Source organism: Suricata suricatta, chromosome 4, assembly GCF_006229205.1.
Source record: "Suricata suricatta isolate VVHF042 chromosome 4, meerkat_22Aug2017_6uvM2_HiC, whole genome shotgun sequence".
NCBI classification, from domain to species: Eukaryota; Metazoa; Chordata; class Mammalia; order Carnivora; family Herpestidae; genus Suricata; species Suricata suricatta.
The window spans coordinates 136,714,458-136,736,828 of record NC_043703.1 but is presented as its reverse complement, the minus strand read 5'-3'; the positions used below and the strand labels follow the sequence as shown (position 1 = coordinate 136,736,828).

General features: G+C 47.1%; 1 protein-coding gene across 1 annotated transcript in view; it reads left to right on the top strand.

Moving 5' to 3' along the window:
• Positions 1-22,371, top strand: part of CRIM1 (cysteine rich transmembrane BMP regulator 1) — a 186,356-nt gene that overhangs the window by 84,004 nt on the left and 79,981 nt on the right. The window contains exons 3-4 of the mRNA XM_029937961.1: positions 2,845-3,087; positions 4,110-4,230. Coding sequence (XP_029793821.1) covers positions 2,845-3,087; positions 4,110-4,230 — 364 coding nt within the window. The remainder of the gene's footprint in view (positions 1-2,844; positions 3,088-4,109; positions 4,231-22,371) is intronic.

Sequence of the window (22,371 nt, the reverse complement as noted above, 5' to 3'; positions counted from 1 at the left end):
AGGGTCAAACCGATAAAATGTGAGATCAGGATCTGAGCTGAAGTCTAGAGTTGGACACTTTACCCATTGAACCACCCAGGTGCCCCACAAAGGCAGTTTCTAAGAAGTTAAATAAATCTCTCAAGGCTTGAACTGCAAAACACATCAGTGGGGACAACACTGAGAATGTGCAGCCTAAAGAGTGGAGTAACTCGGAAGAGCTAAGATGTTAGGTTCTAACAGAGGCATGGTTTATTGGAGCGTGTGTGTGGAAAGTCTGCCTGGACTTACCAAGTATCTCTCTCTCTTTTTTTTTAATAATGGGAAACATTTTATTATTTTATTTTTTATATTAAAAAATGTTTAATGTTAATTTTTTTAAAACAGTTTATTGTCAAATTGGTTTCCATACAACACCCAGTGCTCTTTCCCACAAGTGCCCTCCGCCATCACCACCACCTCTTTTCCCCCCTCCTCCTTCCCCTTCAACCCTCGGTTCATTTTCAGTATTCAATAGTCTCTCAGGTTTTGCATCCCTCTCTCTCCCCAACTCTCTCTCCCTCTTCCCCTCCCCCTGGTCCTTCATTAGGTTTCTCCTGTTCTCCTGTTAGACCTATGAGTGCAAACATATGGTATCTGTCCTTCTCCGCCTGACTTATTTTGCTTAGCATGACACCCTCAAGCTCCATCCACTTTTCCTACAAATGGCCAGATTTCATTCTTTCTCATTGCCATGTAATACTCCAGTGTGTGTGTCTGTGTGTGTGTGTGTGTGTGTGTACACACACACACACACACACACACACACACCACATCATCTTGATCTACTCATCAGGTGATGGACCAAGTATTTCTCAAGATAAGAATGGAATAGAATGTGATACAGAATAAGTTCGTTGCAGCACATCACATTAACAAGTGAAGGAATGAAGTGTTATTTACAATTAAAATCACAGGGCTCTTGGTATGAGACAGTGTGTTTGTGTTTGCCAGAGAAGTCATCCACGGAACATACTTCACAAACTCCATCTCCATCACTCCTCATACTGTCAGGATTCACTTTCTCCTCCCCAGCTTCTTGATTTGTCATGTCCACAATGATAGGTATCCAAGAGTGGGGTTCCCCTTGTGTTCTCTTCACCAGGCAGTTGCTTGGGGTTACCATAGGAAAATAGGATGTATGCATTCTACGTATAGCCTACCGCAGGCACGCTGGGCTCCCCGCCCCTCCGGGGACACGCAGGATGCCATTAGCTGTTCCCACCGCAGGGAGGCTCTTCTCCCAGATTTCTTCATGGCCCACTCTCTCCCTCCTTCAAGTCTTTGTTCAGACATTGGCTTCTCTTTGATACCTGCTCTGATCAGATTAGAACACCCCCCCCCCCCATCACTCTGATTCCCCCTTGCTCTGTTTCAGTTTTTCTCCATAGCACTTAGCACTCTCCACTACTACACAGTTTGCTTATTTATGATGCTTACCATTTATTTTGTGTTGCCCTCCACTGTGCTGTAAACTGTATGAGGGCAGGAATCTATGCCTGTTTTCGTTACGGCGCAGCTCCATCTGCTCAAACAGCAGTTGCTCAGTAAATACTTTTTAATGAATGTACTACAGCTGTGAGGAGGAGGGCTCTCCCATCATATATTCAGATTAGACAGGAAGTAGACAAGGAAGACGGTCAGTGAAATGAAAGATACAGCAATCAAGGTAGTAATATCCTAGGAGGACTTGGATTTGGAAATCGATCTACTTTTGTAATACAAAGAGATGAATGGTCTGAAAATGAAGACACCTGGGTCCCTGTTTTACTTTGACCACTGACCACAGGCACAGCAGTTGAACTCTTGGGCTTGAGGTTGTGTAGCTACAAAACAGACTGTAATTTTTAGTTTAGAAGACTAAAGTGGGTGACCTGGATCTGACTGCACTTTGTGATTCTAGGTGGGTTTTACTATAGAAAAACAATGCCACATGGCATCATTTTCACCCAACATCTCTGAACTTTGTTCCCCCATAACCCAAGAGATCACGGGGCTTTGATGTACTTTGGGTTTGCTTCAGCCTTTTCCTCAAGAACATAAGGTTGGTGTAGGTTTCTTAAAAGTTTAAAGCAAAAGATTCAGCTATGGACCGGGGTTCCAGAAGCTAGGGCTTTGCTTGATTTATTTTTCTTTTCCTTTAAAATGGAGGCACAACAGTGGTCAGTACAGGATACTCAAGGAAGGAGAGGGGCATTTGATAGATCTCTGCTAGATACAGACATGCCAGATGGTACTTAGGGACATTAAATGGCCAGTCAGCTCCTTTTCCATCCTGCGAAGCTTTCACGTCATAGAATCCTATGATCTTAAATAAGTTCATCGCTTCATAATTCAGGGCTCAGAGATTGAGTCGTTTCGCGTTGCTAATCACATACCTTTGTGTCTGGTCCCTGAAGTAGCCAGGATGTGTTTGTGGGTCTATTTTGGGATTTTAAACATACACCATTTTTGAAGAGCCGCCCTTTAAACTCCTTTTAAGTTCAAAGATCTTTCCATCAGTCAGTGATGAAGTCTTCTTCCCAGATCGTGCACGTCACGTAGGCACCTTCCCATGCCACTCTTGATTTTGGTTGGCACACCTGAACATGGATTATTCAGGACAAGTGGGCGGGGAGGTGGAGAAGGCCACTGCGGGCCCCCCACCCCGCCCCATGTCATGAGCAGATCTCAGGGGAGATTTTCATGGCCCGCTGAGCAGAGTGTGACGGTTTCCACTGGGTTTCTTTCTCTCCCCTTCTCTTCGGTCTGGGAATAGATCCTCAGGACACCTTGTGCCCCACACTGCCCCCCGGGCATGTGCTAAATTCTTTCTCTCCCATTTAGAAGAGAAGCCAGATTGCTCCAAGGCCCGCTGTGAAGTCCAGTTCTCTCCACGTTGTCCTGAAGATTCCGTTCTGATCGAGGGCTATGCTCCCCCCGGGGAGTGCTGCCCCTTACCCAGCCGCTGCGTGTGCGACCCTGCGGGCTGTCTGCGCAAAGTCTGCCAGCCGGGATACCTGAACATACTAGTGTCCAAGGCCTCAGGGAAGCCGGGAGAGTGTTGTGACCTGTATGAGTGCAAACCAGGTACGCGCGGGCATTGCGTCGGCAGCCTCGCTTCTCCGCAGCCCAGGCTGCAGGCCCTGCTGCCGCCGCCGCCGGCCTCCGGGGCAAGACGGGCTTTGTCGCCGGCACCCTGCACACCTGCCACTCTGACTGCTGGCCTCCTAGTTAGGGGGCCAGGGTGATAACCCGCGGGTGCACACGCGCCTCCAGATAGGGACCGTCTGTTTTCCTCTCTCTTTTCCTTCAAAGTCTGCTTGGCGCGGGAAGTGGGGTGAAAATTGCTGGTGCTGCAGCTCCGTGCTCCGTTCCCCCAGAGAAGGTCAGAGCCTTCCTTGGTAGACCTATCACTTTACCACATTTAAAACCAGTCATCAAATGTAAGCAGAAAGACGCATGTGTAACCATCCAGCAAAATGCCAGAAGCGTTGGAGTAAAACCTCAGCCCCCATCTTCCTCCTTGCGGGGCCCTCGCCATCGTCCGCTGCTCGATAGCATGTGCTGGGTCTCTGGCTGTGTGCTCCCCGCCTTTGCCACATTTGACTCGTTGTCGTGTCCTAGCTACTTCTTGCTTCGCAGTATTTCTAACATCCTTGTTCTTAGGCATTTCTAATACGGTCTGTGAGCAGGTCTACACTGTAGTGATTTCCTCTTTGCAAGTTTCTAACCATTGGTCAAACTTTTTTTTTTTTAACTGCTGGATAAAAGCCTCAGGCAGACCAGTCCCTTGTCCGGCTCTTGCAGTGTTCTGCCAGAAACGCGTCCCGGCTGACCCTCACCATCCATGTAACCTCCGCTGGCTTCTCTCTTTCTCTGCGCCTTCACTCCTAACTCTCAGAGGTCTTATCCCCTGGCTTCCTGGCACAGATCGGGGCCCTACTGCCACTCTCTGGCATTGACTGAGATGGAAGTGTCAGTGCAACCAGAGGGTTCTGGGGAGCAAGGAAACCGCAGAGCTTTGTGAAGAGCCAGTTTTTCATTTCGGGGACTCCAAGTACATGTAAGTAAACGTAGCAGTAAATGGTGCCTCTGTTTGCCCCTTCCAGTTTTCAGCGTGGACTGCAGCACCGTGGAGTGCCCCTCCGTTCAGCAGGCTGTGTGCCCCCTGGACAGCTACGAGACTCAAGTCAGACTCACAGCGGACGGTTGCTGCACCCTCCCGACAAGGTTGGTCTGTCATCAGGTGATCAGCTCCTCTCCTCTGTCTCGTGGGTTAGCATCACCGAAGGCACACTTTCAGGCACGCACTTCGCTGTCCCCAAGTATCAGGGAAACCTAAGGTTCTCCTGTTTCTCTGGAGAAGTCCAAACCGTTCCTGTGACTAGGGATTTACACGCCTCGTTCCTTGCATCAAAGCCAGCTGCCATCAGGCTAAGTCAGTACCCCTTACAGGTTCTTCCTGCTGGGGCGCCTGTACCCTTCTGCAGGTACACGTGTCCCTCAGCACGCAGCCAGGGCAGGCACGCCACTCGATCCTCTGCAGTGAGCCTTCCCAGTTCTTACCTGTCATGTCCGATGGGGTGAAACGCTGCAGGCCTCACGGAGCTGCTCCTCACGGAGTCCTTAACGTTTGCCGTCACGCACCTCCCCCCTCCCCGGATCCGGTACTTGCCAAGGCAAAGAAAGGTCTAAATCCTGCTGATGCTTTCTAGAGAAACAAGCCAGCCCTCTTTGCCTTGATGGGGAGAAAGGTGCTCTCAGTTTAGTCATCGCAGCGGGACACCCACTTAGGCCTACAGGACCAGGCTCACTCCAGAACTTGAGGGTCTTCAAGTCGTGTCCTTGACTGGAGAACCACCATGGAGCTGGCCCTTCGTGCTTGACTTTGAGGAAGACCATGCTCAGCAGCATGGGGTTTATAGTCTGTTTCACCTGCAGAGATGCTCTCTTCCCTGCCATGACCTCTCCTTCGTCTTTCCCAGGCCACTAAGGCATCATTTGACTAAGTTGACTCATTTCTTTTTTTTATTTAAAAAAAAATTTTTTTTAATGTTTATTTATTTTAGAGAGAGAGAGGAGAGAGAGGCAGACAGACAAAACACGAATGGGGGAGGGGCAGAGACAGAGAGGGAGACACAGAATCTGAAGCAGGCTCCAGGCTCTGAGCTGTCATTACAGAGCCTGATGCGGGACTCAAACTCGAGCAGTGAGATCCTGGTCTGAGCTGAAGTCCAATGCTTAACCAACTGAGCCACCCAGGCACCCCTAAGTAGACTCATTTCTTTCTCCTGTGCTCTGCATTTAATATCCGCAGTTGAAGTGGGGACTTCTGTGGCCCCCTTTCTAAACCTGTCTGTCCAAACCATCCAGTGCCAGGCTTATCCCATGTGTGTGTTATAGGAGTTGTTTTGATTTTACAAATGGTCCTGTTAACATATGAACACATATGGTCCGTGGGTAAGTGCCAGTGATTTGTAGCCCATGATTGCAGTAGACATCCAGAGTGTATCATGACAGTTTCTTTTTTTCTTTTAAAATAACCCGAGTTTTTCCCTAACCTTTGCTCTGTCAGAAGCTCTGGGAGCCTCTCAGGTGTATGTCACACCCCCTTGTTGTATCCGTTTCCTGGTATCATCAAGCAGGCAGAACAGTTTTCATGAAGGTAACATCCTCTCAGCGAGCAGCCCCCTCTCATGACGTCACAGTGTGATAACGTTCGCGAAGATACTTGGAAAGGGGCGAAGCACTGTGCAAACGGGAGGTATTAGCAGTCCATAATGGAGAAACAGGGAGTAGCCCTCACAGTAACAGATGTCCCTTCAAGGTCTTCATGGAAAGGAAGGTGGCACATTATATTAGAGAACCTAATTAATCACAGCTCAGCCAGTTGTTAATTAACACGTCCTTCAGTGAGGAAAAGGGACAATTCTCAAGTCACTGTTATAAACATGGGTCCCATATGCGTGTAGGAGGCACAGTAGGCGGTTTTTCAGTCCCTCCAGGGGATCAAAGTGGGTAAGAGCTACTGGAAGACATCTTTAATCTCAGTTTAAGGAAGAAATTTTCTCACAGCTAATGAGGTACAGTGATGAATTGGGCTGCTTCCTGAGCTCCCCGGAGCTGGGAGGATTTCTTTCTGTCTGGGTGGCCACCTGCCAGGAATGCTTAGAAGAAATGTTACATTGGAAAGGAGGTTTAGCTAGATGCCTTCCGTTTTATCTCCGAGCTTCTCTGAGCCTTATAAACATAAACCGTAGGATGCTTATTCTTGTGTTGACGTCATTTTGACTTTGGCATCCAGGACTCAAGAATGGTCGGTCAGTTAAAGGTGTCTCTGATGAAGAAATTGAAAACAGAGAAGGAAGTCATTGAGAATCCCACTGTAAATTATTTGCAGGGAAGGGAGAAGTTCTCACCGCCCTTCAGTTTCCTGTATATTAGACGGTCAGTGACCCATGTGCCCTCCCCGCCCCTTGTCCACATACATCCTGTGTTCCCACCTGGATGAGACCCCTCTCCACGCTTGCCCGTGCTCGGCTCACATGCACGGCAGTGCTAGCAGCCCACTTCCCTGAGCTCCTTCCCCTCCCGCAGCTTTGCTCCCCTGGACTCCACTTCCCTCTCTTTAAGTGTTAGGTAGGACTCAGGTGCTCTTTTCTGCTCATGTGTAATTGAAGTCCCGTGTGTCTTTTGAAGCACATTTTATAATATACTCATGTCATTGATATTTTTTTCTTTTGGTCAATATTCCCTGTGTGTGTGATTCTCAAGGGAAGGGAATATTTATAGCCACTAGTACCTAGAATAGGAACTGTTGTAACGTGTCAGCTGACGTTTGTTGATGGGTAATGAGTGAATGAATGAATGAGCAGGCCCACGCTAAACAATGTTGATTTCTTTGTTGAAGAAGAAAACAGGAATATTTTTAGTTGCCTCTTACCCTCCCACTGTTGAGTGGGAATAGTACTCCCGGGCTTACTTTCAAAACCCTGTGCTTTTCCCCAACTTTTCTTTATGGCCCACTTCTCCATACTGCAGAAATTCTGCATTCCAAGCACCAGGGTGACCTCTCAAAGCCTTTATCTCTCCCTTCCACCTTTTCTAATATTGTTCACACTGCAGGACTCCAATTAAATTCCACTTGATCCAGAAGGTCTTCATGCTTCAACCAACACCCACCCTACTCCCTAGGAACCCCTCACATATTCTCTTCTGTGTTGCCAACTAATCACATATTTCCTTGCATTGTTATTTCACTGCTACACACACAGTCTTTTCTCACCAACTAAAGGACATTTCTAGAGGTCAGGAATTGTGTCTTTCGTTTCGTCTGTATATGCATTCAAACGGAATGAATCGGTAACTGCAGAATACGCTCCGACTATGGTTAAACATAGTTTAGCTTACTAAGTGTGTTCCCACTTACCTAGGAGGGTGATAGGTCCTACTTTGACAAGAGAATGAAAACCCAAACAGTCATGTAAAAACGGAAATAAAAAGAAAAGAGCCTAATATGAGTAATAGCAGGAGTATTTTAAGAGAAAAAGGAACACATGACTATTCTTTTGTGTGATTGATGTCTTTGAAAGCATGATGTTTAGATACAAAGAAGAGCATTTTGCAGTATGTAAAATGCGGTTATAACTGTTTGATCTTTACCGCATGTTTGTAAAGAGCATTCTTGAGGACTTAGAGCCATTTTGGAGCAAAGCCGGTGATGTGGAGAATTCAGGGGGGGGAAGCCCTTCTCAGTGAGGGTGAAGGTATCAGAAAGGCTGGCAGTAGAGACCTACCTTAATGACCCCTCTTGTGTACGGATGTGTTGGACATCTAGAGACGGGAGAGGAGCTCCTGGACTTTGACCCCTCCCTTAAAGAACAAATTCCTCTCATTTTCATCCAAATGGAACTGCTGTTCCCAGTGAGACTCTCTTACCCATTCCGGCCCCTCCCTGCCCTGTTCCTGTGTGAGTCCTTGTGCAGTTTGTGAAGTTTCATTTCCGTTCCCTGTTTTCAGTTCTTCATCTGTTCGTCAAGCATAACTTGAGCTCTCACAAGTGAGTCTCTCCCCTGTAGATAGGTGTATCATGTGTGGATCTCTGTCCTCTTCCGTTCCTGACAAACGCTTTTTTCCCACCTTACCTCTGCCCTTCCTACAGACAGGTCACTCCTCCTTGACTTGCGGCATCTCTGCTTTTCCTCAGCGGCCCAGCCTTCCTTTTCCCCACTTCTGCTCTTTTCCTGAACATCATCCCATTCTAATGTCATTCTTACTTGTAATATAATTAACACTTAACCATCTTTAGTTCTTCTTTTCTCAGCTAGGTTTTAGGTTTCCAAGCACCCTGCCAATTTTTTTCACCTTTTCTCTTGGCCCTGGAATATGATGTGAGCTCATCACACCTTCCAGGAGACAGTGAAAGGAACGAGGGGTAGTGGCTTTGGGCCTAAACACTGGATGATGGCAGAAAAGAAAAACAACACTGTCCGCAGGGTTCATGACACCTCTGGTTCTTGGGAGGCCCTGTGTGCGCATGTGTGTGTGCAAATGCCTCCCTGCAAAAGGAAACTTCGAGCAGAGAATGATATGTCTGATACATGGATCCAGAGGATACCTTTATCGGGAAGGCCTGAGCATTTAAGTAACGGGAAGGTGGCCACACCAAGGACAGCTTACCTGTGTAATGTGCCTTGCTGTTTACAAAGCTTTCACATTTCTGTTGTTCTCATTTTATCATTCTGATTCCATGAGGAATTTATAGATAAGAAAACAGAGGCAAAGAGAACAAGTGAGTTGTGCAGAATCATGTTTTCCTAGGGACAAGGAGGGGAGCAGGTCCACATCTTCAGCCCGGCCTCTCGGATCCCACAGCCTTGTCCTCTCCACTGCAGTTTGTTGATAACCCTGTTTTGCTGTTGGGTTTAAGACCAGGAAATGATATCAGCGGTTATGAATTTATGTTTCACCAACCTGTGTATGTAGTTCGGCGTCGTGCATATTCACACAATGTGTGTATGTTTCACTTACTCATTGTTGTGTGTCAAGCCACCCACAAGAGCAGTAGCTTAAAACAACAGAGGTGTTACTCCTTGTGCCTCCGTGTGTTAACTGGGTGGTTCTGCCACAGTCTGCCCCCTTTCTGCTGCGCCCTCCGCCTCCTGTCAGTGGGCACTTCACCCGGGCGGAGTCCTGTGATGTAGGAGCCGCTGGGAACCACCTGAGCTTGGGTATCGTTTAGCTGACCATTATTTTGAACTTCCTTCCTTGAAAGTTGTGACTCCGTGGCTAACCGTGGCTTAACAGAGAATGCCGTTTTTGGATCCCGCAAGCTCTGCCTGGTGAAACCAGGTCACTTTTAAAAACAAACACAGAAACACTTGCAGAGAGGTTGCACAGAAATTCTTCTCTGTGATGGTTGAATGTAGAATGGTTGGCTGAGAGAAATGGGCCCACCGGCTGTAGCTAGAGGGTCGATCCAGCCTGGGATGTGAGTCTGTGCGTCCCATGTGTCCTGTGACCTGTGTCAGCGAGTCCAGACCTCCACGCGCTTGGGCTGTTTCTCGAGAGGATCGCTCCTGGACCACACATGTTTTTTCTCTACACTCCCAGCTCTTTGCTATGTCTAGCGAATGTGCCAAATTTTACGACTTCCCTTTGCCTCTATAATTGTTCGTGTCTTTTTAGATGCAGGCTTATAGGACAGTCATTAACTAGCTAACAATCTAGACCACAATATCCTCTACCTTATTTTCTTTCATTGTAAGTCAGAGGAGTTTTTCACCACCCTTAGGCCTTTTGACTTGTTGCTTAACTGCTTCCATATTTTTATTAAGAAGATGAATGAATGCAATAATATGTTATTGACAGTCACCCATTCAGAATTTATTTTAATGAAATTTGTCCCAAACTTTTTGTCCTGCAACTATACTGTCTATAAATATGCATTCCTTAAAAGTTATTGAGAAAAATCCAATCGGCTTATTTTGAGGTGAAAATCACTGAAGTCATTGTTGATGATGTTCAGACCTAAAATAGGGCTTTTCCTGGGTTGTACACAGTGCAGCCGGCCAGGTTCCCAAGCTCCCTCCTGGCTCCAGCCTCTCTCTGACTAACGGGTCTGATTCTCCGCCAGAACCTATATCCAGAACATTTATATCTCTTGCTTTCTGAGAGACCCTGAAAAACCAGTTTTATTTTTAAATCAAGATTTAGAAGCACTTTTAACATTTTTCCCTTAATCTAAAATAATTTACAATTTTTAGGTGGTCTGTTAGCTATAGTGTTGACTAGTATGTGACTTTGGATTTCACCAAGAAGTTTCAGAGACTGTCGGGAGCACATTACCTTCTAAGTACTCACCAGAAATACAGACAAACTGGAATCCCGTTCAGGCAGCGGGTTGTGCGGCCCCCCCTTTTGGGGACATGGAGCAGCATGGGAGCCGGGAGGGGTCCTGCCTAGAGCGGGGCACAGCCACGTTGTATGAGCACAAACCACTGGGCTCACGGGCCCCTGTGGCCCTGAGTTCACTCCCCACCCGGCCCTCCCTGGTCCCACCACTTAGGACACCTGACACCCCATGTCCTACGCTTCCCTTTGTCATCACAGTCTGTGAGCAGATGTGTGCACGTGTGTAAACTGTCTAGCAGCCAAGGGGTCCTCCACACGTGACCTGGTCCTGGGCGGAGAGCACGCGGCACAGATGGAGCGCTGCCATGCAGGCCCCCTTCTGCGTTATTTGGACAAGGCTCTCACATCATCTGGGTCTGTTTTCTTCTCTGAGAGAGAGAAATGGGAAGAGGGATTTCGATGATCTCAGAAGGGACTTCTACGTCTAAATGTTTTGACTTTCCCAAACCTTTTAAAGGGGGAAAAACCCAAGCTGCAGGTGATAGACTCCTGGGTGAGAAAGAAGAAACATTTTAGAAAATCCCTGCACTTAGAGAATAGGAGAGAAGTGTGATAAGAAGGAGGGTGAGGGACTTCAAACAAAGTTATAAAAGAATCATTTGTTATTTTTCCTTTCCTTTAAAAAAAACTTATTTCATTTTGCCTTTCTTATGAGACTAGTGATTTAAATCAGGGTATCAGACTTGCTGAATTGTGAAAACTGGGTGATGATCCAGTAAAGTAGATTACCTGTTGGTCAGTGGCTAATGGAATACTGCTAGTCACATTTTTTTTTAACAGCTGTAAATAGACAGTCCCTCATCTAGCAGATTGGATCTGGCCAAAGCTGAATCTTAAGAGTTTAGTCTGTTAAATTGCTCTCTAGCAGAAAATGGACATCTCTGCCTGTCAGCCTGCCTTGCTGGGTGTGGGGGGCGGGGGAAGGGGGGGATGTGGTGTGTGTTGCACACCGAGCAGCGTGAACCACACACCCTGTGTCTGGCTGCTCCCTGGCTCCTGGACCCATGCTTTCACTCATTTGTCCCCCGCTGTTGCTGCCTCACTTTCCCTGAGGTTTGCTCTTTGTCCTCTCTGCCACTCTTTGTTCAGCTCCTGCTTATATTTCCTGCGTTGTTCTGTAATTTTCTAATGCAGATATGCACTCAGACAAATCCACACACAACATTATATCAGTGAAAGAGCATTTGGCTTCTCTCTTCCTGACTTGATGAGCAGACCATTTCTCTCTGTGACCCTTTAAATAGAAAACGATCTCCTGAATTAAGTTCCCTTTTCTTTGATCCTCAGTTTTATTTCTCTCTTATAAGACCTTGACCTCAGAAGACAATTTCCCTGCTCATACTCTGTCATATCATAACAGCTTGAAACACTGCCGTTCCAGGATGGGAAGTAAGATAAAAGGAAGGATGCCAACCCCATTGTATCTGAAGGGTACATCGGATACACAGCCCGTGACAGAACAAAAGTCATACATTGTTTTCTTTTCACTGCAGCATCTGGGTGTTTGGATTCAGCTGCTTCAGGTTGAGAATCTAGGTTGCTTACTTCCTACCCTTCCTCAGTTCTGGTTTCTTTCTGCTCTCACGAAAATTCGTCTTGTCGGTGCTACCTTGTATTATGGAAATAGGAAACTGCCAGTCCATGTTTCTTAGGAAGAGATGTAGATCTTGAGAGAAGGCGCTTTCTTCTTCTGATACTGACTCCACCAGGGGTCCATCCGAATGGAATTTTGGGCAGGTTGTCCCTTCCCTTCAGAAGCACTTGAGTTAAATAAAAACTAATTGAACCACAAAAACACAGTAAAAAGAGGCAGCCTTGAAAATGTCAGTGAGATGTCAAAGACCCATTGAGGACTTCATGGAAGGCAGACAACACTGGGCTTGGTTTGGTGTGGGGCCTGGTGATGAATAAGACAGGGCCCAGGTTGGAGGAACGCAGTTCCAAGAAGGTTGCAGACTTTGGGAATGTAGTAAGAAGGGAACACAGAGTGATCTGCCCTCAAGAATCAATCAAGGGCAGCTGGGTGGCTCTGTTGTTCAAGTGTCTGACTCTTGCTTTCAGCTCAGGTCATGATCTCATGGTTTGTGAGATCGAGCCCCTTGTTGGGCTTCTCGCTGAGCATGGAGCCTGCTTGGGATTCCTCTCTTAGGAATCTCTCTCTTTCTCTCTCTCTCTCTCTCTCTCTCTCTCTTTCTCTTGCAAATAAACATTAAAAAGAAAAGAATTTATAAAAAATGAATTGATTAATAGACTGGCTTTCTACCAAATAATAGAAACTGAACTTAAGAAAAAGCTATAAAGTAATTTGCCAGCTTTAAATCCAAACTTAGAAATCAGGGACTTCAAAAAGCACACACAAACAAAAACTGATCATGATTTTTTCAGAGCCCTTCCCATTTGCCTGCTGTTTTAAATCTTGGGATCATACAGCTCCCCTCTCCCTGGGAACTCAGTGATTTTCTTATTCCTCTGTCCATTTCTTAGTAATAGGTTTGGAGTATCAGGAGTTATCTGCTAAAGTACTTACACTTGGGCTATTGAACTCTCTAGAACTGCTCAGCCAATTCCAGAGCCTCAGTGTATGATTCTGCTGGTTGAAGTCTTGAGGAGCAGGGTCAGCAGTGGGGGAGGTGAGGGGCAGGAGGATTAGACAAGGCCAGGAACACAGAGGGCAAGACTCAACACCGAACATGTTAGCCCAGCCAGCCGCCTATGTCAAAGCCAGGAACTGCCTGAGAGTGGTTGGGACAGACAGGCTCCTGGTTCTCCAGGCTCAGGAAGCACTGAGACATTAAGTTCTTTAGATGATCAAGTATCTGTTGCAGATGCATGTGCTTTTAACATTGTGTTCGGTAATTAAATTGCTTGTATCACGCCTGCTCGAGCTAGCCAGTGGAAATTGCCCTCACAAAGGCATTTTCAAAAGGACTTCATCACATTAAGAGCCTTGTACTTAATTATCATATCCATCTGTTCCTAAGACATTGTCTCAAAGAAGATGACACTTAATAACTTTGGTTTTGTTTTGTGTTTTTTGGGTAGGATTAGTCTGTTAGGACAGATTTCTCTCAGTTCACTTTTGGGATGTTCTCTTTAATTTGGATAATTTATCCAGCTGCTTTTTGGGAATAAATAAAATTAAATTATACAATATGTAAAATATGCATTAGCATAATGCAGATTTAAAACATTCCTGGCTCTTGACACTCTATCATGGTAGCATTCTCTCTGTTTTTAAACACGTCCCAAAAAAAACTTTGGAAATACATTTGAAGTCCTTTCTCAACTAAGAAAAGAACAGCTCTTCTGTTGCCCTCTGTCACAGTAATTTTTGGCCCAAAAGAGCAAGTCAACTCATAACTAAAAAAGCCAGAGTCTATATTAAACTCTGATGTTTTTAAAACAAAATAATTTTAGGAATTCCATGTTATTTTTGGACTTATCCCCAGATTGAAGCAAATATGCTTTCCTAGAAGTAAAGCCCTTATCCATGGAGATGAACTATCTCCCTGGTAGAGAGTTTAATTTGTCAATAATTCACTTCAGATGTGTCCTCCCTGCTCTTCCTCTACTAGTGCTTTACACCCTTCGTGTCTCACCAGGAAAGTGTATCTAGTCTTACTTTACATTTGTTGAAGTTTTGAAACCAAGTTCAAGGCTCTCGTCAGGTGGCTTACAGTTTGGTCTGAGTGGCCATTACCAGACCCTGAGATTCCTGGCCCTCTGATTCTCACCAAAAGTAAGGAACTCAACTGAATTCCCTAAGACTTTGCGTGAAGTTGGGAAGCAGGCTCTGCTGCCTGATGATACTGAACTTTGCAGGATTTCCCCACCCACCCACATTTCATAGTATCCTCATCCTGACATAGGCAAAGAGAACAGCTCCAGACAGTTTTGCAAAAATGTTTTGTGACATTCACGTAACCAATAAGCAAATCTAAATGTTAAAATCCTGCTTCTTCTGGAAATGCCAACAGCAACCCCAGATCTCATGGGCTGTTATTTACTGTTCATTTGCACCTGTAAGTTGGATGTAAGTGATAGGGCTCCTCATTGTTGTAGAGATGACAGTTTGCAGAGAGTTCAGGATTATATTTGCCCAGTAGACAGACATTTGGCTGCTTAACCGCAGTTGAGGTAAAGGTGAGGACAACTTGTGTCTCTTGAACTTGATGTTCAGTTCATCTGTGAATGTGTCTCATGGACAGGTGCATCTTAAATTGCCCTTTCCTGACCTGGCCTTTTTTTTTTTTTTTTTTTTTTTTTTTTTTTTTTTTGAAAAGGAAAGAAGTTGTATGTTGTGGCTCTTGTGATCTACGATTGAGCACTTAGATTACCGTGGCTCAGTCATGGATTCCTGAAGACCCTTAATGACACTTCTTGAGACATCAGATGGTGTACTTTGGAGGGCAAGGGCACCTTAACATGTCCCTCTCTGTCATTAGTGCAGAGTACAGGCAAATAAATACTCCATAAGTGCTTTTAATGAAGTTTACAGATAGTTGATCTGTGGCAAGTCCTCACATTGAAACCCCGTGGTGTTTTTTTGATCTATTTAGGGAACGAATATTTGAGTGTTTACCAAATGCTGCACGCATGCCGTGCTACCTGGTGGGAATAAGACGTAGACTGTGATGTTAAGGAGCTTACAGTCTAAAGGCAAACACGTATAAATCATTACAGTTTAAAGTGCTACGTGCTTTAGAAGTTGGAGCGTACAAAAAAAAACCTCAGAGCAAAGGACTGACTACTAGTTCTGGTTTGGAAAAATGTTGGATTTGATTTTTGAGCTGAGTCTTTAAGAATGAGTCAGAGTTCAGCAGCTGGAGAAAGAGGAAAGGGCATTCTAGACTGTTGTGGTCATTGATTTTTAAACTTCTAATGTGTCGTGTAGTTTAAAACATTATCACAAATCCCATCTGTCTTTATGATTTGAGAAAACTGGAATTCATGACAATATTGATTCTCACCCCCACCCCCAGATAACCACCCCTTTTCAAGACTACATCACTTGTTTAGGATGTTTTATTACTTTCCTATTGCTTTCATTAAAGATGCTTCTTAGAATGGCACGCAGGCCCCCTTCTTACCCAGCCCGGGCTTCCTCCCCAACCACATCCCCTGAAGGTACTTCTACAGTAAAGCACCCCACACCCCACCCAACACATAGCGTGCCCCCGGTGGGCTGAACCATTTGCTCCAGCCTTAAATACAGCATATTCTTTGTTGCCTCTGCAAGTTTGAGTAAGTTCTTCCCTCTTCCCGGAGTGTCCTAGCCTCTACCCCCATTCCTGCATGCCCAGTAGACACTCCGCAGTCTATGCCCGCTCACAACCTCCCTTCACGCACGCACACGCCCCACGTCAGCTGTTTTTCCTTTGCGCCTCCCATCGGAGAAGGCCTCATGGATGAAGGAATTCTCGGAGTGAGTGGAGGACTGACTGTCAGGCACAGGGGACTTCAGTGTTCGAGATGTGGGACAGCGGCTGCCAGGAGGGCACTCGTCCCCACAGCCGTTGGCGGCTGGAGTATCAGCACAGAACGGGGAGGCAGTTGGTTGATATTACGGTTTGACTTGGCAGCCTTGGGGCTGAATTTCACCCCAAGACCTGTTTTCTTTGCTTCCGTTCCCCGCCCCCTCTTTAAATGAATTATTAACATTTTAAAACTGGGATGCTTCATGTAAAAAGGCAGCTTCTTTTGAGCAATTGGAAGGCGTAGCAACATTGTACGTTTCATCATGGGATGAATAGTGAACAGACTTTCCTGAGTTGTCTCCAGTATCCCTCTGCTCTTTCAGTACTCTTGCCTGACTCCTGAAGACCTTTGGCTTTGGCCTTTCTGGGTCTAGCTAACTTGGGGTTGGTGTCAGACCAGGTGTGGATGGAGGTTAAAGGGACAAGAAGTGTAGAGGCATGGTGAAGATGAGGGCTCAGGTGAAAGGCTGTGGGTTTGGGGCTGTATTGTTAGAGAGGTTCAATCAGGACAAGGCCCAGGCTGAAGAGGAGAGGGAAAGATCTCCGAGGCTCAGTTGTCTCAGAAAGGCTGAAGGAATCAGGTGGTGGGAGCGTGGGCATGGGGGAATGGGGGGTGAGCAGTCATGACAGTGATTAAGGTGTTTGGCTTCAGGATTTTAGAAACCTGTGGCCTCAGAAGCAAGTGGCTAAAGTGCAAGGGGCAGCAAGGGTCCCCAGATTCCAAAGACCAGGTGAGGTCAGGGTGGTGTTCATCCACATAGACACAGAGACCTTCCAAATTACTACATAGCAAACAGTGGGTGGGTGCTTCTGCATTCCAGATACTATCCTGAGTTGCTTTTCATACATCAGTCCAGTTAATTCACAGAGCAGTCCTAGGAGAGATGAGCAACTTGAATCATCCCCATCTTACATATGGCTCAGGGGAGGCTAAGAGAGATGATGTAACTTGCCCAAGGTCATATAGTTCCTGAGTGGCCTGAACTCAAGCCCAAGCCTGTCCTGATGTCCAAGTGCATTCTCTGACCCCTCTTAGGAAATGGATAGGAGACAGAGCCACAGAGAGGGAGGGCTTGCGTGAGGGAGGAAAGCGACGATGTGGAGGACGCTGACCTCCCTCGCGGCCCAGGTGAGTGAGTGAGTGTGGGGGAAATCGCCGTCTCACTAACGGCGGTTGTGAGGAAGTAGCCTTTCGGGGTGAGCCGGGTAAGTGCCAGGACAGATTTGAATGGTACGTGTTGTGGTGACGTTCAGATGCGGAGAGAGTGTGTCTGCAAGGGAGAGGTTGGTGTGGAAGGAGTCGCCGGGGAAGCAGAGCGCTGCCCTGTGAGGATGCACTCTCCCTGCAGGCCAGGCAGCCAGAGGGTCTGGCACTTTGCACTGATGACAAGGATGAGAGGTCTGGGAATTGACAGCCCAGATGGGTCCAAGTGGACGCGTGCTTAAAGACGCACGCTGTGTCAGCACCAGCTCTGGCCCCAGGAGGCTCTGGGGCCTGAAGGAACGTTCAGAGCCCAGGCCACTCAGGTTTTCAAATAGCTTAGTCCCAAGGTCTTTGATGTTCTTCACGTGCTCCAGAGAGGAAATAGAATGGTTCACACCCCACTGTGTTCTCCTGTGGGGTCATGTACCCCATCCTTCCTAAACTAAACCCCTAAGCTGAGAGCCAGAACGCTGTGTGTCCCCAGCCCCAGCCAGCCGAGCGCCTCCTGCTTGCACTCACTCAGCAAACAGTCGCGAAGTAATTGCATGTTCCTACGTAAGCTGATTCCGTGTTCCGCAGCCTCCATTGCTAAGGCAGTCGGTGACTCCCGCTCTGAAATGGGAATACTGTATGTTACCCTCCACATCCAGACCAGTCCTCCTCCCTCCCAGAGTGCACCGTGCCAGTTTCCCCTCCTTCTCACTCTTGCTCGCTGGTTCTCCGTGCATCTCTCACTCCTGCCCCTTGGCTCTCTGAGGCCAGGATCATGCCCACTGCGAAATCAGATGCCCTCATCTTTCCCCCAGACCTCAGGACATGAAGGCAGGAGGCTGCCATTCCTCGACTTGGTCGTTTTGAGACTGTTGGGCCACACCGAGTGTGGTTCAGGATGCCTGCCAGATCCCAGCTCTGGTGTTCCAGCAGGGGCCCAGGCCCCGGGGACCCCTTCCAGCGGTGCCTCTGGCTCCTCTGCTGCCAGGACCGAGTCCCTCGGGAGCGCCTCCAGCTCGCCTCTTCAGCCGTCACGCCGCGGTGGTGATGTGCGTGAGGCGCCGCTGCCTCCTCAGCCCACCTGCTTCCGTGGAGCATCGTTCTAGAACGTAGCTTTATCAGTCTCAGAGGAGCCACGTGGGCTTGGAAATTCCATTTTCCCACAATACATACCTCTTCTTTTCAACTTCGCACCCTAAGATAAGTTTGCTGAGAAGGAGCCGTCATCATCTGCCCCTTGAGAATGGCAGAAGAGAGGGGCTACAGTGACTGCTTTTTTAAGCCTTATGGTGGCCTTTTTTATTACTGCTAATATTAGAAATGCAAAGGAATATTTTTACCTCACTGCCCTCAATTTTGATCTTCTCTATATGGGAGCAGACCCTTTGCTCCCCGCAGAAAAAGAACGAAACAAACAGCAACCACGCAGAGTGGTTTTACCGTCGTCTCTGACAGCCCAGTGCGGGGGAAGGTACAGTTTGCGGTGCTGGAGAGGAGTGGGCCCTGGACCCTCCGAGCCGAGCCTGGGCTGGCCGCTAACACGCGTGGTAACTGCCCGGGGCTGGCCGGGCAAGGAGATCACGTGGGACTCGCGTGAGAAAGGGTGGCTGCGGCTTTGTTCCCAGGTGAAGAGTAAATCTCTCCTGGCGAGACTCGAGGATTGTGACCCTAGGAAACTTCCCTGGGAAAGGGCGCCATTCTCCATGGGGGTAGCTGGGCCCTCGGGAAGGAAACGCGTTTATTTTGGGATGTTTTATTTGCAGTATCTCTCTCTCTTTCTCTTTTTTATAACTTCTGCATTTCTGGAAAGAGGTAAGAAATATAATCACTACAAAGATAGTGCATCAAATTTAATTAAACCTGAAGCTACTTTTTACAGAATAGAGCTCTGGTTTATGTGTCAGAGTTTCCATTCCTGATGCGTGTTTCGCTAATGCGCTGAGTGGAATCCTGGGAGTACCAGCAAGGCTTTGGTCCTTTGATTCCTACGTATCTTCTGGTTTCCTAACTAAAGAGAGAGCTCCCTCCCACCTATAAATAGTAGTTGCTTTTTATTTGTAGACCATGATTCTCGCCCTTTGAAGGGCCCGAGCGCTCAGTGAGGTGTGGAGGGAATCCAGTATCGGGAGGTACTGTTTGCAGAGGGCCTCACGGAGTTGTTTTCCTCCACTTGGGGAAGGTGAGGAGTCTGCTGCTTCCATATTTCCTCCTCTGAGTTTATTGTAGGGGAATGTTAGAATAACATTGCGTGGCGCCCCCCACAGGGTACGCCTGTGCTTTGCTGCATGGCTGTGGGAGAGGCAGGCCTCTTCTGCACCCCTGTAGTTTGGTGTCCTTGACAGTATCTCCAGTCATCCGGTGAAGCGAAGTGTCGATTCTTGAACTAAGTTATGAAGCCGTAAAAGAAAAAAAAATCACCCAAGAAAGCTTTGGAGAGAAGGCCCATCTTGAGCGGGGCCTGAAGGTGGAGTGCCGAACCAGAGAAGGGGTTGGGGGAGGAGGGAGAGGAGCAGGGCTGGGAAGTGCTCCCGGACCCGGTGGAGGCCAGGAGAAGCGGAGGAAGGAATGACCCAGGTCAGACTGTTGCAGTGATGGGAATGGCAATAATAGAAGCATGCAATTTTATAGTTAGAAGAAAGCTCAGTATGGACCAACCATCTCCTTCTGCGGACGAGAATGCCATGCCCAGAGTGGCGTGCTGCGCTCACACAATCTCTGGTGCTGATGGTACCACATTGTCCATACGGTTCTGCCTTCACCCCGTGTGTCTCTCCTGAGCCACTGTGTTCAGGCAGGAAGGAGCTTTTGTAAACAATTGACAGCAAGTGCTGCAAATCGTCATTCTTACTAAAGTGATACTAGTTGTACTTGGCTTTTTCCAATTTGAAGGTGCAAGTTAAGCCATAGCTGCTGAATTCCGTAGTGTTTCCCTCCACACGTTAGTTTTGAAAAGTGCTGTACCTATTAGCTCTCAGTCTAAAATTTATGTACGTAAAAACTGTGCAAACTAATGCATGGTTTTACCTCATTTATTAGCCATGAATAAAATGTTTGTTCCTGATTATTCCTTTGATGGCTTTATCCTTCATTTTTTTCGTTTATAAGACATGCTCCTGCACTTGGGGAATTCACAGGACAGGCAGTAAGATTTTGATTTCATAGGATAAGTATGTACAAAGCCAAGAATTCAACACTCGTGTGTATTGTGGAAGGTCAGAGGAGAGAAAATTAATCCTGGTTGCTTTAAAAAAAAAAGTTACAGGTTTTTCTTTAAATTCTAGTTAAAGAATACATTGCTTTTGGATCAGAGGAGGCCTTGTAGGGTGGTCTGGCGGTAGAGAGCCCTGAGCGAGAAGGGTCGGGCGGGCGGAGCGGCGAATGGCAGCCGGCCCTTGATGCCCCCGTGCAGCGTGAGGAGGCAGCAGTAGCATGTGGAAGCTAGAATAAAGAGAAGGAGAGGCTAGACTTGCAAGCATTCTGTGAGCTGTGCCAGGCCCCTCGCCCGCCTGGGACTGTGTAGTCCGGGAAGCAAAGGATGCGGAGGGAAAGCGTCAGTCCCCTTGGCCCTTCAGCCAGCACAGCCAGCCCGCCTGGGCCTCCTAAGGAGGGGAGTGCCCTCTAGGGGTTAGATGATTTCTGGGTGCTGTTCATCATGGTACTGAATCCATTACCTGCTCAGGAGAAAAAAGACAGCCTAAGCGACCCACCTGGCTGCAGCTGTGATTACATTATGCAAAAACTTATTAATGTGGTGCCTTGATTGATCATTATCTTAATACCAAGGATAACATTAGAGGCTTGATTTTTCCAGCAAATTGCACAGGCAGGTTGCTTCTTGTTTGAAGTTAAAAGGCCCTTAGCCCATACAGTGTGATTCTATTTATGTGAACCGTCCGGAATAGGCAGACCCACAGAGACAGGGCACAGATGAGTGGATGTAGGGGGCGGGGGGAGGAAATGCGAGTACAGGGTTTCTTTTCGAGGTGATGAAAATGTTCTAAAATTAGGCAGTGGTGGTTGCACAACCCTGTGAACATAAAACCACCAAATTGCACTGTAAAGGGGGTGACATTTATGATATGCTAATTGTATCTCAATAAAGCCATTATTTTATTTACTTATTAAAAAAAAAAAACCCTTAGCGTTTCTGCAGTAGGTGTCCTGCCAGCAGCTCTGCCTGACGCAGCCTTTTTGAGTGTAGAAATCTCTGTGTCATGCTTTTCACTGTCTCTTTTGTAGTTCTGTTTTTAGTTACTATTATCCCTCTTTTATTCATTTCCGGTTTTGTTGCATTTGAGAAGGATTTATTTAGCGACTGTGCACAGTGGATGCAAGGAGAGCTTGTGGTAAGATTTGTACTCAAGTCCCCACAAAACAGAGCGAGAGGAGCCTTAAGGGACGAATGGCATCTGGTGGCTCCAAGAGAAGCTGTCATTTGAGGTTGGCCCAGGAGGACAGATAGTACATGGACAGACAACTGGGTGAGGAATATTCCGGAGAGAGCAGGGGTGAGCGGTGCAGAGGCAGCGGCATGAGGGCTGGTGTGGAGAATCGAGGAGTGACCAGAGAGGAAGGAAAATGAAGAGAAGGACCACAGGGGAGATTTGGAGGAAAGGCCCGTGGACTCGACAGTGTTGAATGAATGAAAGGCTGAGCAGCTTGTCGGTTAAGTGAGGGGCATCTGACGACTTGGTCGCTGGAAGGGCAGGAACGAGGCTGTGGTGTGGGTTGGGAGGAGTCAGTCAGGTGAAGGAGGCCAGGTGAGAACCTGGAAATTGGGAGAGAGGGGGTTTTAGAAGTGAAGGGTGAGTGCTGACCTTGGTGTCATGAGCAGCTGGTTCTGTCTGTTTCCTCTACCGCTAATCCACACGTTTTCTCCATTTTCTTGCTTACTCTTTATCCAGGCATTGGTGTAAAGGGTAGGAGGAAGATGGGGGAGAAGAGACAGAAAAAGAATAAAAAGGAAAAGAAAAGGGGGCAAGGACAAAACAATAGTTTGCATCCTTCAGTCATTTAGTAATTCAACGTTTCCTTTTCACGGTTCACCAGAAAGGAACCTAGTCTCTTGTGGAAAAGTGCAGGATGGGAAGCCTTCTTGAATCTCAGGTCATTTGTTTAGGCTGTGTGCCTCACTATTCCCATCTGTTAAAGGGAACTCTACCTACCGCTACTGTAGGTAAACCAGAGAATCGCGATCTTATTAAAGAATTTTTAAAAACTACACTCGGCTTACATAATTTGTAGACCTACTAAGTTTCCTTGGCAGGGAAGGGTCCTGATGAGCGC